The sequence below is a fragment of the Octopus bimaculoides genome, chromosome 5 (genome assembly GCF_001194135.2).
Source record: "Octopus bimaculoides isolate UCB-OBI-ISO-001 chromosome 5, ASM119413v2, whole genome shotgun sequence".
Taxonomy (NCBI): domain Eukaryota; kingdom Metazoa; phylum Mollusca; class Cephalopoda; order Octopoda; family Octopodidae; genus Octopus; species Octopus bimaculoides.
In genome coordinates this window covers 60,905,355-60,922,966 of record NC_068985.1, presented here as the reverse complement: position 1 = coordinate 60,922,966, position 17,612 = coordinate 60,905,355, and the positions used below count along the sequence as shown (strand labels likewise).

Here is a 17,612-nt window from a genome sequence, read left to right as displayed (position 1 = left end):
CTCTCTCTCTCTCTCTCTCTCTCTCTCTCTCTCTCTCTCTCACAAATGCTAGCCAATCCATATGACTGCCCCTTTATTGCTAGACAATTCATCTAGTCTTCCCACCCACATCTAACTCCTTGTCAATTTCTACCTTAAACTGTCAACAACTAACCAAGGCTCCATGTTGCTCTCTTAACACAATCCAAGTAACTTCACAGGGTGGAATGTTTAGTGTGATACACTTCAGGTACCCCTTATATGACAAACCTACAGAGTAAAATGTTGTGGTGTGAAGCACTGCATGTTCCCCTGGTTTGACAGACCTAGATGATGGAACATCATGTGTGAATCCCTGCAACTCTCTTTCAACAGTCCCAATAAAGGATTCCTAACACCATTAACAATAACAATACATGCCATCAAGGAAGCTTTTATATTGTTATTCAGTCCACTAGAAATAGAAGCCAAATCTTCCTCAAATCACACCTCACGTTGGAAAAGGAACACATTGGATAATGTATCTATAGTTACACTGTTTTATTTCTTGTTGTATAACCCCAGGTCAGCCTTGATACATCAGACATGTGATCAAAGACATTTGCCAGGAATTGCCATCCTGTTTTTCTTGCAGGAGATAACTACATTACCAAAGGTGTCCTTCCTTCTTTTAAGATAGCAGGATGTCATTTGAAGGATATTTGGTTGCTATTTTTAGCAGGTTAAGAGACCATGTAAGAAGACTTCTAATTCACTTGAAATATGCTATGTCTAACAAACAGATAGGATGGCCATGGTTAGACAGTCATAGGTCTGCTGAATCAACACATTGACCAGTAAATCACACAAGTGATTGACTTTAAAGAAATCGCTATAAGAGAAGAATAAACTGTCACATTTTCAAGTTCAGTATTATTAATATAAATGCAATTTTATTTATTGATACTTGACTCCAAATATAATGGGATGTAATATTTTTTATTGATATCAAGTTTTAAGTATTTGGGTTGGTTATTTGTCAAGGTTGCATCATGTTGGAGTTACAACCAAATTTGGCCTTAACTCAACCATGATGCAGGTAGTGGCATTTTTTATTCAAACTACAAACAAAAATGAAACTACCTGAGGAACTGTAATTAAAATTGTACCTGTTGTGAGGTAAAAATATTGTATTGGCAGAATTGTTAGTATCAGGAAACATGCCTGCATTATTTTCTTAAATCTCACAGAAGTCAACTTTTGTCCTTCTGGTGTTGATAAAATAACACACCAGTAATATATCAACATAGATTCCTATAATGTATTTTAATTCTGAATGGGGTTATAACAGGAGAAAATTATTTTAATGAGTGATTCTAGTCTGTAAAGGCAGGGGAAGTAAACCGTGGAAGTTATCAGTTTGGTGACAATGCTGGACATATTTCAGTCTTCTTAGGCTTGGTATTTCAGGTTAATTGGACCAACCACATAACCATGTCTGAGTGAAGGGAGCCATTTCACTTCACTAGCACCTTCTCTCTTGCAAATAAATCCAAACCAGCGAAGCTATAGAAACAAACAATAAAAAAATGAATGAACGTTATAAAGAAGATGAAAGAAGGCTTTAAAAATTAGCTTCTTTTAAATATTTGTTTTCTTATATTTGCTGTGCTTCTTATGTTTAAGAGTTATTTGTTACTTGTCATAATTCAATTTCTAAGTCCTTCCTCGTATCTCAAGTACTATGACACAATTAAGAAGAACTAAATTCTCCTCTAATTATTCATAGCTTTAGAATTATAAATTATGTCAACTTCCAAAATACTTTCCCATTTTATTCTGTCAGTTCTGAAAATCTCATTAATCATAGCTTGATAGAAATTGTCAACACTTATGTCAATATATGTGTTAAAAATTCCTACCACTGGTTTTCTTTTTACCTGTCTGTAGACAACTTATACAGATATAATCTGCAGAACCAACAATTCTTCTTTCTTCCAATTATCTTTTGTCTTTACTTTCTCTCTCTCTCTCTCTCTCTCTCTCTCTATATATATATATATATATATAAACCATCATCATATTATCTACTCATGGATTTGATGACTCAATAGGGTCCAGTGTTATTCCAATGTTTCAGTTTTGTCAGGGTTTCTACTGCTTAATACCCTCCCTAATGACAATAACTTTTGCAGTGTACTGGGTACCTTTTTTGTTGCACCACCAAAAGTGAGGTCACTTTGCAACTTGCTAGACTAAATGGACCCCTCAACTGAGTGGGATTATGAAAGAGGTAGATTTATGTGAGCTGTTCAGAGGTTATTCTGTGGTGGGAGGAACAAGAACTATTTTATTGTTGTGGAAAAGATCTATGATAACTCTTCATTATATATGGGTGAGTGGGGGGGGATGAGATGAAGAACCAGAGTATACACTAAAGATAACTTGTCCGTAAAGGTAGATAGATGACATCCTGAAGACAGAGGAATCAAGATGAACAGGAAAAAGTTGTAAGAATGTAGGTGGGAGTGTGTGCTAAAAATGGATAGAAATAGGAGTGAAGGTGCTTGGAAGTATATTGAGGGTGAACAAAGGTGAAGAGGATTGATAGTAAATATGAGTCAGGGTGGTTATGTGGACCAGGAGAAAGGGAGTGGGTGATAATTTGCAGTACTGAAAGAATGAGGTTATGAAATGTAGTAACTGGTTCTATTTTCATTAATTACTGCTGCAAAATAGTACAGTAGATAGGTGAGTGGTACAGGGATGAGTGATAAGGAGATGATGAGTGATCTTACAGACACACATAAATGTATGTTATATGTGTATTGTCTAGGCACATCATGGCCAAATGGTTAAGAGGTTTGTTTGTCACCACAAGGTCCCAGTTATGATAACATTACATGGCATCCTGGGCTAATACCCTTTTCTGCAGCCTTAAGGTCAACCAATACCTTGTCAAAAAAAAAGACCCAGGCAGACATAGGATGAAGTACTGAAGGATGATCTCAAGACACTAAACCTTACATAGGAGATGTCAAAGGACATCTGACACCTTGCTGACCCATCCTCCACAGCAGAGGTGTTGATGTTGCTTCCCCTACAGAAGAGAATTAGCCTGCAAGAGCCCTGTGTTAGTGCCACGTGAAAATCACCTAGCATACTCTGTGAAGTGGTTGGCATCAGGAAGGCCATCCAGTCATAAAAACCAAGCTAAATTAGACTGGAACCTGGTACAGCTCCCCTGCTTGCCAGCTCTGGTCAAATCGTCCGACCCATGCCAGCATGGAAAACAGACGTTAAATGATGATGAAACTGTAATAGTTCCCCGAGTGGATGGAACCTGTGATTCTTTTGCCATTTTTTGGTTCGGTTCCCTTCCAATTCTACCATTATTAGTCTGGATTCTTACAATTTCTGCCTTCCACTGTCTTTGAAATAATGGTTTCAAATTTAGGCACAAGGCCAGTAATTTTGGTGCAGTGAGTAAGTCGATTACATCAACCCCAGAGCCCAACTGGTACTTATTTTATCAATCATGAATGGCAAAGTTGACTTCAGTGGAATTTGAACTGAAAATGTACTGAAATATGAAATTCTGCTAAGCAATTTGCCCAGCTTGCTAAAAATTCTGTCAGCTTACCACCTAAATAATAATAATAATAATAATAATAATAATAATAATAATAATAATAATAATCACGATTTCAAATTTAGGCACAAGGCCAGCAATTTCGGGGAGGAGCTAAACTGATTACATTGACTCCAGTACTCAACTGATACTTATTTTATTGACCCTGAAAAGAAGGAAAGGTAAATTCAACCTCAGCAGAATTTGAACTCAGATTGTAAAGACAGACGAAATGCTGCTAAGCTGTTCATTATATCAACCCCTATATTTGAATGATACCTTTTTATGTCAACCACTGAAGGATGAGCTGTGAGACTGACTTTGGGAAGATCTGAACTCAGCATAACCATTAACATCTACTATTAATAGCATAACTAGTTACAGCATTTCAATTAAGATCAGTTTTAGTTTAAAGCCAGCATGAGGTTACTTCTCTTAGCTAATGTAGAATATTCTGGAGGGTTTGATAATGGATTCCAAGGTAGGCAGGGACTAGAACCAGGTGTGTCTGTAGGTAGGTATCAGAATCAGGGAGGCGGTGTGTGCGCATGTGCGCACGGATTAGAAACGAGGGTATATATGTGTGTGTATAATAAGACGTAAAACTACTTTCGCTGCTGAGCAAAACGAAGTAAATTTTAAATTAGCGATAATAATTGAAGGGAAGTAACTCTTACAGACCTAACGTTTTATCTTTGCCTCGTGTATGAGTGTTTGTAATAATATGTGATGAGGGAGAGAGAGACGAGAGTCTGTTAAAAATCTAGACGAGACATATTACCTTGTATAGCACTGAGGAAATAAGGTAGAATAATTGTAGCAGTTGTAAATTTGTTACCTTAACTCTGGCAAGAATTGGTGTAGAGACTTAATTATTTTAGTGTCTTGGGGAATGTATGTTGTTGGAGGTGAATGCTCTGCTAAAACTAATATTGGAATCATACATGACACGGAACTGTCTGGTCTTCATTTTGTTTCACTGAGACAATTTTCTCTTTGATGTTCCCTACTTGTGCCTGTTCCACAGGTGTTAACTTACAAAGGTTCAAGAGGATCATCAGTGGTATAAATCACACCAGTCTTGAAGGGTTGCAAAGGTCATGGGCACTGCTCTTTCTTGCAGACCCAGCAAGTAAAATAAAACTTCCTTAAAACATAAGACAGTGTTTCAAATCAAGATTCAAAAGTCTTCAATAACCAATCTTTCTTGTTTTATTTACCACTTCCTTTTCTAGTCTATAATGTTCAATATTGCTTTATTGAATTCTGTTTAGAACTATTATTTTAGGTTTATAATTGCATATTTTGTACGTGTGGCATCATACTTCACCTCGTTGTTTTGTTTTGTCAACAGCAGACAGATTAGAAGTCAGAAAACAATGAAAAAGAAATCACTTGTTTTTCTGCCCAATTTTATAAAGTGGCTGACAGCTAGTCTGTTGAGTCAGCCTCATTATTTTACTGGTATCACTACTACTTAGAAGACCACCATCACTTCTCAGAAGTTGATGAGTTTTACTTCATTGAATTTGCAATTCTGTATGAAATCTATTTCTGTGTTTCTTCTAAGGAATCTGAATTGTGGCGTCAACTGGGCAGATTGAAGAAATCAAAGGGAGAATTACTGTTGAAAATTGCAGGCTTGAAGAAAGAAATTGTAGAAATTGAAAACCAGGAGAATGAAGCTATCAGAGAAGTATGTTAATATTTGATCTCTCTCTCTTTCTCTCTCTCTCTCTCTCTCTCTGTTTATATATATATATATATATATCCATCCATCTTTATCTGTCTGTTTGTCAAGCTATCAATCTGTTGATCATAATGTGTGGTTAATGAATTTGGTTTCCTACCACATGGTTTCATGTTCAGTCTCACAGCATAGCACCATAGGCAAGTGCCTTCTCCTATAGCCCTGGGTTGATCAAAGCTTTGTGAATAGATCTGGTAGTCAGAAAGTGAAAGAAACATGTTGCGTGTGTGTGTCCTTGTCTTGGAATCACAATAATTGTAAATGAGTGTCAGTGCCATGAAAGCAGTGCCATTCATTTCCAATATTTTGTGAAAACATATCTGACCTTGGGAGAAATATTACCTTGCTTGGAAACAGATGAGGGTTGGCAACAGGAAGGGTATCCAGCCATAGAAAATCTATCTCAATAAGCTTAGTCAGATGCAAGCCTAGAAAGTGAATATTAAAATGACTCTGTGTGTGTGTGTGTGTGTGTGTGTGTGTGTGTGTGTGAGTGATTTTGTTACATGCCCAAAATAACTATTACTAGCTAATGCTGAAATACTTTTCTGATATAAATAAAAAGACAACATTTTGATAATGACACTTCTGAATAACTAAAAGATTGTTCCTGGATGCAATACTCCATGTTGTTTGTGTTTCAGAGGAGAGTAGGACATAAATGTATGACATTTATACCCAACTCAGGTGTATTAAAAAGTCAATAATTTATTAAATACAAGTTCTAAAGATAAGTCACTACTTTTATTTCAAAAGGTTTATGATTACATTTATCAACAAGCAATGAAATGCAAAGTAATTCTACAAACATCTTCACTTATGATTTGAACCACTTTTCTTCCTCACAAATGATCACATCCATGTGTCAAACCCTTTTCTCTCCTACAAATGTATGTGGCTATGAGTCAAACCATTTCTGTAGAAATTTGTAGCACCATGAAGTTCTATTTAGCATTTTGTAATTCCATGTTGCACATCTACAACACTACCCATATGAAGAATCGTTATAATCTCCACTTTTGTTTTTCTTTCAGTTGGAATTGGAACAGGCCTTATTAGAAGGGGAACACCAGACTGAAATGAATGAGTTACAGGTTGAGCAGGAACTCATCAACCAACTCAAGAAAAAACATGATGAAATTGTAGAAAAAGCAGCACTGGAACGGGAAAGAGTAAGTGGATTGTGTCAATTACCATAATCCTTAGTTCTTGTGTTAGACTATGCTTTGGTCGCTGAGATCTTGAAAGATGGAACACATTTCATAGGACAAAGCAGTAACCCCATACCAAATCAATGAAGATTTATATAAACATGATATCAAATCAAAGAGGATGTGTTTAACCTAGATAACTCTAAGTTGTATGATAATTTAGTAAAACTTGTTTATAGACATCAACCAAGGGAACTGGGTTTACAAGGTCTTCAAATTACTCCTGAAACAGCTTTTTCTACAATCCCAGTCATTAGTTTTAAAACTATTGATATTATTTCTGCTTATTTGGTGTTATCAGTTATACAAAAGGACATTGACTGTTGTTACTGTTCAGCCCTAAGCCAGCTCTTATCAAGTAGACCTATTCTAGCCATGACCAATCAGCTTCTCTTGTTAGATATCATGAACGACATTAATCCAGTGTATCATTGCTTTTTTAAAGATGGTGACTGTGTAGAGTCCTCCTTATTAGTGCATTTAACATTTCTTTACTAGTATAGTAGCTGTAGCAATTTAGATACCAGTAATGTTTTATATTAATTCTACGTGAACAAAGGTTTGCTGTTACAGTAGGAAATCCAACTTCTTTCAAATTTGCTCAGGTGTCCAGCAAGGATTTGTTCTTTCTCCAATGCTCTTCAACAACACCATTAACTGGATTGTGGAGATTGCACTAGAGAATTACTTAAGTAACACTGTGAGATGAGATTTCATTGTCACTCACCTCAAATATTCTGATGATGACATCATATTTATTTACTGGCATATTACCATCTGAAAAGATTTCTATCATACTCAAAATAACAAGATTCTGGAAGAAGTTGAGCAAATCAATTAGTCTGGTGCCACATTCATTGCTGTAAGTCAGTATACATGAGATAGATGTGTATGGTATTCTGTTGTTGTTCTCGATTGGTGATCCATAAGGGCACAAAAATTTATATCAAGTAGATTCTCATTTGTACCATTCTGCTGTGTAACTATGAGACATGGACAATGAGAGCAGCAAACTTAACTCAAGCTGTAAGTGTTTGACCATTTTTATCTCTATCAAATCCTCCTTCTTTATTTTTTAGAATTTGTATCAACTATCAATATTCAATTCATTGCTCCTGCTTGAAAAGCACCTTTATAGGTTTGGCCATATACTCTATTATCCACAATACGATCATACTTGTGGCCCTCCTGGGATGTTTTTTTTATTTTTACATGCTGTGTCTAGAGAGTAGGGACAATGCTCATGGCCTTTACAGGTTCTACCAGGCCAGTGAGATTGATGTTCCTCTTGAACCTTTGTTAGGAAAGATATAATCAAGACGGGAATTCCAGAGAGATAACATTCTTAGACGGAGGGACTGGTCAGTGATTTGTGTAAGGCTTGTGATGGGGTAGACACAACAAAAGTGATAAGAGAAGAGATGAGTGGAATAAGAATACTTGAGTGGTGGTGGCATAAGGCCAGATGGCTCTGAAGAGCAGAGGCTGTTATAGTAGGAATTGAAAATGCAGTGAAGAGCGAGAGGACATTTAAAAGCCAGAAAGTGGAATGTGTGTTTAAGTAAATTAATGGCAATCACTTGGATGGTGCCTGTTTGTTTGTAAACAGTGAGGTTATATAATCAAGTAGGATTTAAAATCAATATCTGGTTCTCGCAGATATATGGTATCCAGTATTAGAATTGTGATTAGTTGATGGTCTCCACATTGGACATCTGTGATCAGTGAGTGCAGTCAGTTTTTGTTTGCAGTGGTGTGGAATCACTGAGTGGAGTTGGTTCAACTTGGGTGAAAATTGACACAAACAAACATGTAATATCTAATATTAGTAAATTCCACACCTGAGTTCATTAACTGCTATTGATACCTGTCTGTCTTCAACTGAACTAAACTGCTATACACTATAGTAAACTAATTTAGTAATCTCCCTTAATAAACAGGAACAATAGCTTGTTAAGTATTCATCTGTAGTAAACTACTATACGGTGTAGTAGTAGTTGCTCTTAATGGGCATGAGCATTAGCTTGCCAAGTATTTAACCTTATGTTTAGTTGTAACATTGTAGGAGTGGCTATAATGATGGAGTTGTTCTATTATTTCAACAGTAACAAAAATCTATTTTCATTATTTAATTTATTAAAACAAACATAACAGTTTTAATTTGTTCAGTTTAGAATTTCTTAAGAATATCTCTGTGTTAAAGTATATATGTTGTGGAGGTTTATGTTTGTATGTATGTGTATACACATGCACATTCTCTCTCTCTCTCACATAATGTTATGTGTATGTGTATATATATTTATATATATATATATAGTAATATAAAAATAGGTAAGTCTAATATAGAAGTCAATATTAATTAGTTGATACATGTTGAGAAATAACTGCCTGGGATATCAGGATTTGTCACATTTTGTAACTTCATGTTATATCATTTTATAACTCTATGTATTTTATAGCTTCATGTTGTAGAACTTTGCAGCTTCTCGTAGCATTTTGTAACTCCATGCTGTGGAATTTTGTAGTCCCATGTTGCATTTTGTACCATCATATAGTATTTTGTTGTTCCTTGTTAAAGAATCCTATAACAGCATGCTGTAGAAATTTGTAGTACCATGTAGTTCCATTTAGCATTTTGTAGTTCCATGTTGCATATCCACAACACTAAATTTTAACTTCCAACATGTATTTTTCTAGTTTGCAAATACTAAGTCTCTGGACTGAAAACATAAAACTAAGTAAATTAATATCACATAGATGCAAACCTATGTTCTATTAAAACTGGTATTGAGGAATCTTGGGATAACGTTGTTAGATAAGTCCCAAGTCAGCCCTGATCCAGGTGTCTCTTTGGCCCTTAGGTTACAGCCTGAATGATTAAATGCTCTCTACAGCATGCCTCTGTTTAGTAGAAGACAACAATGCACATCTTGACATACAGTGGTTAATTGTCTGTGGCAATGTTGCAGTTAGAATGTGTTGATCTCTTTTTGCTGCTCTATTTCTGACATGTGGTGGTTAATTGTATGTGGTACAGTGGTGGTTTGTATGCTGTGATTGACTTTTTCTCTGCGTACAAACAAAATGTATTTAGCAGAATTGCAAAATGGAAAAATTTACAAAATTATATCACGTCTAGAAATGGTAAGGAAAGAAACATCCAAAATTTTTTAACTTTGCTTTTTTTTCTTTTTTCTTTTGAAACAAAGAAAACACAAAGGAACCTAAATATGCTTATTATATGTGATGCTGTTGGAAAATAGCTGAAAAACACAAGTCAGTACAGGTACCTCTAGTGTTTTCTTAATCAGCTTGAAATAGCAGCCATATCTCCCTGAAATTACATCATCATTTAGCATCTATTTTCCTTGCTAGCATGGGTTGAACAGTTTGACATGATCCAGCAAGATGCAGTGATGCAATGGCCCCAATGTCAGCTTTGGAATGGTTTCTACAGTCAGATACCCTTCTTTATACTAACCACTTTACAGTGTATACTGGGTGTTTCTATTGTACCTCCAACGCTTGTGAAGCTGCTAAGTAACTTGCAAGAGAGGAAAAGGAAAAAGGAAAGAAACCGAAAAAGCCCATTGACTTAGTGGAGAGGGGGAGTGTTTGGGAGTTGGGTGGATTCATGTCAGGTGCTGAGAGGCTATGATAGTGTTGGTGTCTTGCTATAGAGATAATACATAGCCACCTTGTGTTTAATGAGAGTGGGTGGATGGGTATAACTGGAAAGATAGGATGGTAGTGATGAGATGCTAGAGCAAACCCTCAAAAACAGAAGGGCAGCACATTAAATAATGTAGTCCCCTTTACACTGTTTCTTTTGTGGGAGTGGGGCCAAAGGTGCTTAAAAACACAGGTTGCTCATGGTTAGAATGCCATCCTTAGAGAGTCTGCTTGATCATAGCTGGCGGAAGACTAAAGAGCAATAAAACAAGTTTCAAATATTCTTCTCCTCTCTTTCCTCTCTCCTTCTCTCTACTTTCCTTCCTCCCCCCTCTCTCCTCTCATTTTCCTCTTTCTTTCTCTTTCTCTCTCCCACACAAATGAATTTGTTCAAAGAAACAAACCAAGTCAATCTTATCTTAACAAGTTAACCAAATATAATGAAGCTCAGCACCACCTTTGCTCTGGCTATTCCTCAGCAATTCCTTCTCTAAGAATGAGGATAATAGAATCTAGGTAGAAAGAAAAGAAAACAAAATTCTTTGTTTTGTTATCTTGTTGATTATTATTATTATCATGATGGTGATGCAGACTTGTAGAATCCATGGTAACTGATAAAGATAACATTCCTGGCTTGGTTTGTAATTCATTTTCTTGTTATTTTCTGAATCTGGTTTCTGTGAGAGGCAATTGACTTAGCAACCTATCAATAAAAAAAATATCTAATCATGCTTATAAAAGTTGCTGTTGATTTCTTGTTTCTTTCTGTGAGGAACATTGATCTGAAGATTACTGACAAACCTGGAGAATTTGTATAGCAGCACAAGTTACAATTGTGTCTGACAACTGTTGCTAAGTGAATGATGTTTGTGGACCTGTGTATGCATGTGTGTGTGTGTGGGTGTAATTTCCTAGAATTCTGCTTCTTTTGGATTACCATTGGGATTTCACTGAGTTTTTTTTTATGTATGTATGTGTGTGTGTGTGTGTGTGTGTATCATTATCATCATTTAATATTCGCTTTCTATGCAGGCTTGGGTTGGATGGTTTCTCAGGAGATGCCAAGCTAAAGGACTGCACTAAGCTCTACTATCAACTGTGACATGGCTCGATGCTCTTCCTAATGCCAATCAGTTTACAGAGTGTACTGAATGCTTTTTGTTGGAAACTGGTACTGGTAAAGTCATCAAGTAACTTGCAAAACAAAGATCCCCTCAACTGAGAAGTGGCAGGGTATTGAGGGAGGTGGTTTTATTCCTGATGATGAGGGGTTAAACTCTGATAGAGGGGCTGAAACGGGTCTCTTGCTGGAGAGAGATAGGAGCAGGCTGACAGACAGACAGAACCCCTAAATATTTTAGAAATTTTTTTGTGTGTATGTGACTTTATTATCATTTTACATCCATTTTTCCATGCTAGCATGTGTTAGATGTTAAGCACAGTCTGAATCAGTTCATATTCAGAGTTACCATCTTCCTAGATGAACCAGAAATCACATCACATTCATATGTTCTATTTTTGGCATAATTTCTATAGCTAGATGTCTTTCCTATTGCCAACAACTTGACAGAATATACTGGGAAACATTTTATTATGGCACCAACACTGGAGAGGTTATCTCCTCCCAAACAACAATTTGAGGAGAATCTCCTCTTCTCTGTGTTGCCTCTATTCTGAGAGGGATTGAAAGAGAGAGAGAGAGAGAGAGAGAGATAGAGAATGAGAATTGTGAAGGAGTGAAAAAAGGGAGAATAATGTGAAAAAGCGAAAGTGATCGGAGAGCAGAAGTAAGTGATAAATAAGTGAGTCTTAAAAATAGTGGTAGTAAATAGTAACAAAGTTGGTTGGTGACAGGGAAACTTAACATGAACTTAAAGGGCATGATAGGTCCAAATGTAGGTGTTAATCATCCCAACTTCTATCACCATTTATCATTTTATTTATTTATTTTTGTATAATTGCATGGGTCAGGAAGATTTTCAGCATAGCATTTTGTCACTTGTTATAGTCTTTTGTCCTCTTCTCAGTTTTTTGAGATCTGTCTTCTCCACTTAGTCCCATGTCTTCCTCTTCAACAGATTCCTTTCACTTCAAATGTGAGACATTTCTTTACATTACTGACCTCCATATGCATCTCATGTCCCTACCAGTGCGGGTCTTTCTTGGAGACTACATTTGATTTGTTTTTTACCCAGTTTTTCTCTCTGCCCATTCATGTTGTGTCATTTATACACATTAATGTTATATATCCCAAACAGAATGGTTTGCTTCATTACTGTCCATTTTTCATAAATTCTCTGCATTAAAGGCCTCTGTCTCACTACCATACAGCATTTGTACTTACAAAGTTGCACACAAAGTCTCTATTTCTATCAACTTACCTCTTATGCATCTATTGTTTATATTGTGTATACCTCATGGGATATCTACTGTCACCTTTTCTGCATATTGCACGGCCATTTCCCAGAAGGCAGTAATTAAAGTCCTATCTGCTTTCTGTCTATCTAAAACTTCAGTCTTTGATAGTTTACATAAAGGCATCTCAATTCTTAGTTTTGCTTCCAATTTCAGAATTAATTTTCTAAATCTTGCGCAGATTCAACTACAAGAGTTCCCATGGACAACTGGTTTTAAGCTTGTCTGATATAACCTGGAGAATTATAAAAAATAAGAGACAGGCTGAGAACAAAGCCCTGAGTGACACCTTTGAGAATGTCAAATTTCTTCATGGACTCATACCTAACACTCACATTGCTGATGGCATCTGTGTACATGGTTATCAATAATTCACACAAGCTACTCATCTACTCCTAGATTCTTTAGCAACCACAGACTACAGAGCATGGAACTCTGTCAAGGCTTTTTCCGGATTGAGCTTACTTAGTCTTCTTAGTTAAGGTTTCTCCTGTAGTTGTCTCACTATGAAGAAGGCATCAGGTTACTCTAACATGATATAAATGGCAACTCTCTGTCATCTAGGTTAATTTTCTTCCCAATTCAGTTGTGCCATAACTCCTTTAGTAACTTACATATGCCTGCGTATGTGTATTTGTGGCCTATTTGAGTGTTGGGTTTACGACCATAAGATCATGAGCTTGATTCCTGGATTTTGCAGTGTGTTGTATCCTTGAGCAAGGCACTTCAGTTCATATTGCTTCAATCTATCCAGCTATAAATGAGTACCAGCTCAATGCTGGTGCCGCCTTCTCTCCCACCAGCTGTCACATCCTTGATGTTTCATTGAGTTAAGTGTAGAAAGGCTAAAAAGATGCCTGTGTCTACTTGCAACTACATAGTCATCCAAAACAACTAACAAAAGTGAGGTACAAGCTACCATCTCATACTCACTTTCAAGTGACAGCTAAACTTTTAAGCTTCTATATTCATGTGCACAGACATTCACACACACATTTGTATGGCCCTCTTCAGTTATAACTATCCATGGGTTTCATCTTTGTAGTTCTATGTTTCTGTTTGCCTGGAGCAGCACTGCTTGTAACGTAGGAGTGACAGAAATCACACCTATGTTTGGTCATTAGTCTATTAGCTCTGCTCTGTGTATATTAATTGCTGGTAGGGACACCATTTTCCATTATGTAGAAATTAGAACCAAATATCTATGTGTATCTATGCTTATATCTGTCTAAAAATTGGTGGTGTTATTTGTTTCCCATTACTTAATCATTCAATAGAGATCAATGACGCACACACACACACACACACACACACACACACACCCCTTTGCCCTCACACACTTAACTCTATAGTTATTAATACTCATATTTCCTTTCAACACACCACCTTCAGTACACCAATTTCTCCCATGTTAGCTTGTCACACTTTCTGTACTCTTCATTCCTAGTCTAAGCTGCCCTCTCCTTTACAACATCTTTTGATTGACATACTTGTTATATTCTGGAAGTTAACACCAATCACAGCTATAAAAGTCACAACATTGCACATCCCTCACCTATCTACATACTTTACACTTTTTGATTATCAAAGAAATATTTCTGTTTTAAAAATCGTCACCATCATCATTGTCATTTAATGTCCATTTCCCATGCAGTTGGTAATTAAATTTGATGACAATTAATAAAGTGAAACATTGATATTGGAAATCAGTAATTTGATACAAAGATATTTTCGATGTTAGAAATGTAATTTCTCTTTTCTGGAACTTTCTAGTTTATCAGAAATCTCTAACACAATTTATCAAAGTAAATCTCTGTACAGCTCTTACTAATGAGCTTGCTGATTAACATCATTTTAATCAGTTTCAATGTTCTCTAATGTTTAACAAGGATGTTGCTATTCTCTACCTTCATTTATCAGAAACATTATTAATTGCATTGTTATTTTTAATAAATAAACACAAGTTAAGATTTACATCTAAAAGTTTCTTTTTAGAAATATATTTTAATATAGTTGTGTGTTGATATATTTTTTTATATATTATGCAAATATTTTCTAAAGTCATTTTAGTCTTTTCTTCTTTTCTAATCTTCTGTGAGGCTCAACATTCTGTGATTAGTCTTCATCCTACATTTTCCTAGTTTCTCTTTTTTCCATTGATTCCATCTCCTGAAAGTAGTTGGCACTTTATACAGCTATTCTCATCCATACACACAACAATATTACTGGGTTAATAATTCATCACTTTAGTGGCACCAAGTTACAAATATATTTATAAACATGGATTAAATATCAATTAAATGGCTCTTTTGCTCCTAACTAGTCAACTAAATGGCCCTCTGGCTTAGTCAACTAAAGGGGTCTACCCCCTACCCACCAAACTAGTCAATTAAGTAGTTCTTTTGTCATCCAGCAGGAAAATAGTTTAATTACATGATTCTTATTTTAGTAACTGTACATGTGAGATGGACTTAATTGCAGCAAGAATTGAACTCAGAACAGAAAGGCATGTAACACAATTCTAAATTATATTTAAAGCAGCTCCCTAGTTAGATTGAATTAAAAAAATATTGTAGTTTAACCCTTGTAGACTCAGGTTTAGCAGACTTGTGATCAAAGACATTCCAGCTGTTTCTCGCGGTGTAACTAAGATCACATTCACTAATGTATGTTTGAATTTTTGATATGTGTAAAGTGTAATTAGAGAGTTTTGACTGTTATTTCTAGCTGATTGAGTGACTATACAGAGGCTCCCTTGTTGGAGCAGTTATATATAGATGTATTTCACATTAATAGATGATTATTAGTGAAAAAGAGGGGCTGACAGATCCTTGATGAACATCTTGAAGGATTAAGGGAGCATTACTGACAAAATGTGATCTCAGCCTGCAATGTGGCATCAAATTCTGATTTGAACCTTCATTACAAACTGTAATTTCTACAAATTGCAGCAAAAAACCTCCCACATTTTATAGGTTAATAAATGTTTCAATAGCAAATGCATAATGTGCACTAGTCCAAACCCCCCCAAAAAAAATATTAAAACATTAGCTACATGAAGACACCATTACCATCCACTTCACTAGCACCACACCAATGACCATGTAAAATATGATAGACTTGTCTGTTGCACTTTGTATTTCTACTATCAGCAACTAGCAATAGTGATAAGTAAGAATTGAGTTGAACATCAATTGCAGTAGATACACCCAAAATTTATGACCCAGATAAAACAGAAAAAAGAATGTAGTCAGCCACACAGCATGTTTCAGGACAACTTTAACCCATTCCCTACCCTGAACCTTATAAAGAAGCTATTTTTTTGACTCAGCCCAACTTGTAAAAATGGTTAATTAAACTACTCATCCGTATCATTTTTTTTTTTTTCTCTAACATGTTAATCTCCATTGTCCACACCTTTGCAGTATTCTGCATTTTATTACTGAATGTCTCGTCACTTCTTTCGCAACCACAATTTTAACATTTTAATTTCCATGCCTACACCTGCACAGTATTGTACTTCTTCTTATTGACAGTCCCCATTTCAATCACTACAGTGAAGTTTGTGCTGTACTGATGAGGATTAATAAGGCAGAAGCATGTAGGAAATTGTCTCTCTTGTTTTTTTTTTTTTTACATTTGGAAACAATTCCAAGTGATTATCTTTAGTTAGTCCTTTAAAATTCATTACATTAAATATGTTAACACTAACTTCTCCTAAATCTGCAGCAGTACTGATAGACTACCTTCAGACAAAAGTCACCAATATGTACCAGCCTCTGGCCCACTGATGTGTTGTTCTCTTTCTCTCTGCCTTTTCTACTGCCTTTCTGTGACCTTTGTTCATCAGATCTGACTTATCTCATAACATATCCAATTACCAGTCTCCCCCACCCCACCCCCTGTTGTGTCTTTCCTCCCACTTGGCCCAATCTTTCCTTCTCAGAATATCAGTTGTCTAGAAGTTCATAGTTATCAACTTTCAGTTGTTCAAGAACATCAACCATACTTGTTACATCTGCCTCAGGTGTGCAGAAGCCATGTGCACCTGCTCTTCCACCCTCTAAACTATTTAAAAAAATAATAAATAATAAAACTTTATTAATTTTCTGCAGTGATTTATTCCATAAAATTAACCAAAAGTGGAGATTTCACTGCTCCCAACACAGTGCTTTTTCAAGGAATCTTTATGGCTTGATGTGGAAACAAATGATGATCCATAACCATATGTACCAGTTTGCCCTTCTTCTTGTAATTCAGTGATACACAAGAGGAGTAACATGGCTCAGAAGTGGGAGCATTTGTCTATTTAGCGTAAAATTGTGTGTGTATAAATGTTTTCGTGAATCAACATTTTAATGACAACTTTTCCATGGTTGAATGGGTTAGATGGAATTCATTGAGGCTGATTTTCTACAGTTGGATACCCTTCCTATCACTAATCTTCACTTGTTTCCAAGTAAGGTAATATTTTTTCTTAGCCTGACTTCTTTTCATGGAAGGTTGGGAACAAGGGGCACTACCTATATGACAGTGACATGTTTATTTCTATCACATGTGAAGACAAGGAGATACAAACACACACACACACACACCCATGCACTCACACACATGCACAAGTATGTGCGCGCGCGCACACACACACACACACACACACACATGATGGGCTTCTTTCAGCTTCCGTCTATTAAATTTACACTCACAAGATTTTGGTTTTGCAGAAGATGCCACATAGTGGGACTGAACCTGCAACAACATGATTAGGAAATAAACTTCTCAATCACACAGCTATTTAATTTCTTCTATTTTTATTTAATTTGCTGTTTTTTTCCCATTCAGATATATTTAGTGATGGTTCTTATTATTAAGCAGTCATCATCATCATCGTTTAACGTCCGCTTTCCATGCTAGCATGGGTTGGACGATTTGACTGAGGACTGGTGAAACCGGATGGCTACACCAGGTTCCAATCTAA

At 36.0% G+C, this 17,612-nt stretch overlaps 1 protein-coding gene across 6 annotated transcripts in view; it reads left to right on the top strand.

Moving 5' to 3' along the window:
• LOC106869304 (pleckstrin homology-like domain family B member 1) overlaps positions 1 to 17,612 on the top strand; it is a 462,567-nt gene that overhangs the window by 314,491 nt on the left and 130,464 nt on the right. For all 6 annotated transcript variants that reach the window (XM_052967731.1, XM_052967733.1, XM_052967734.1 and 3 more), the window contains 2 exons: positions 5,160 to 5,285; positions 6,374 to 6,511. In XM_052967731.1, the coding sequence (XP_052823691.1) occupies positions 5,160 to 5,285; positions 6,374 to 6,511 (264 nt within the window). The remainder of the gene's footprint in view (positions 1 to 5,159; positions 5,286 to 6,373; positions 6,512 to 17,612) is intronic.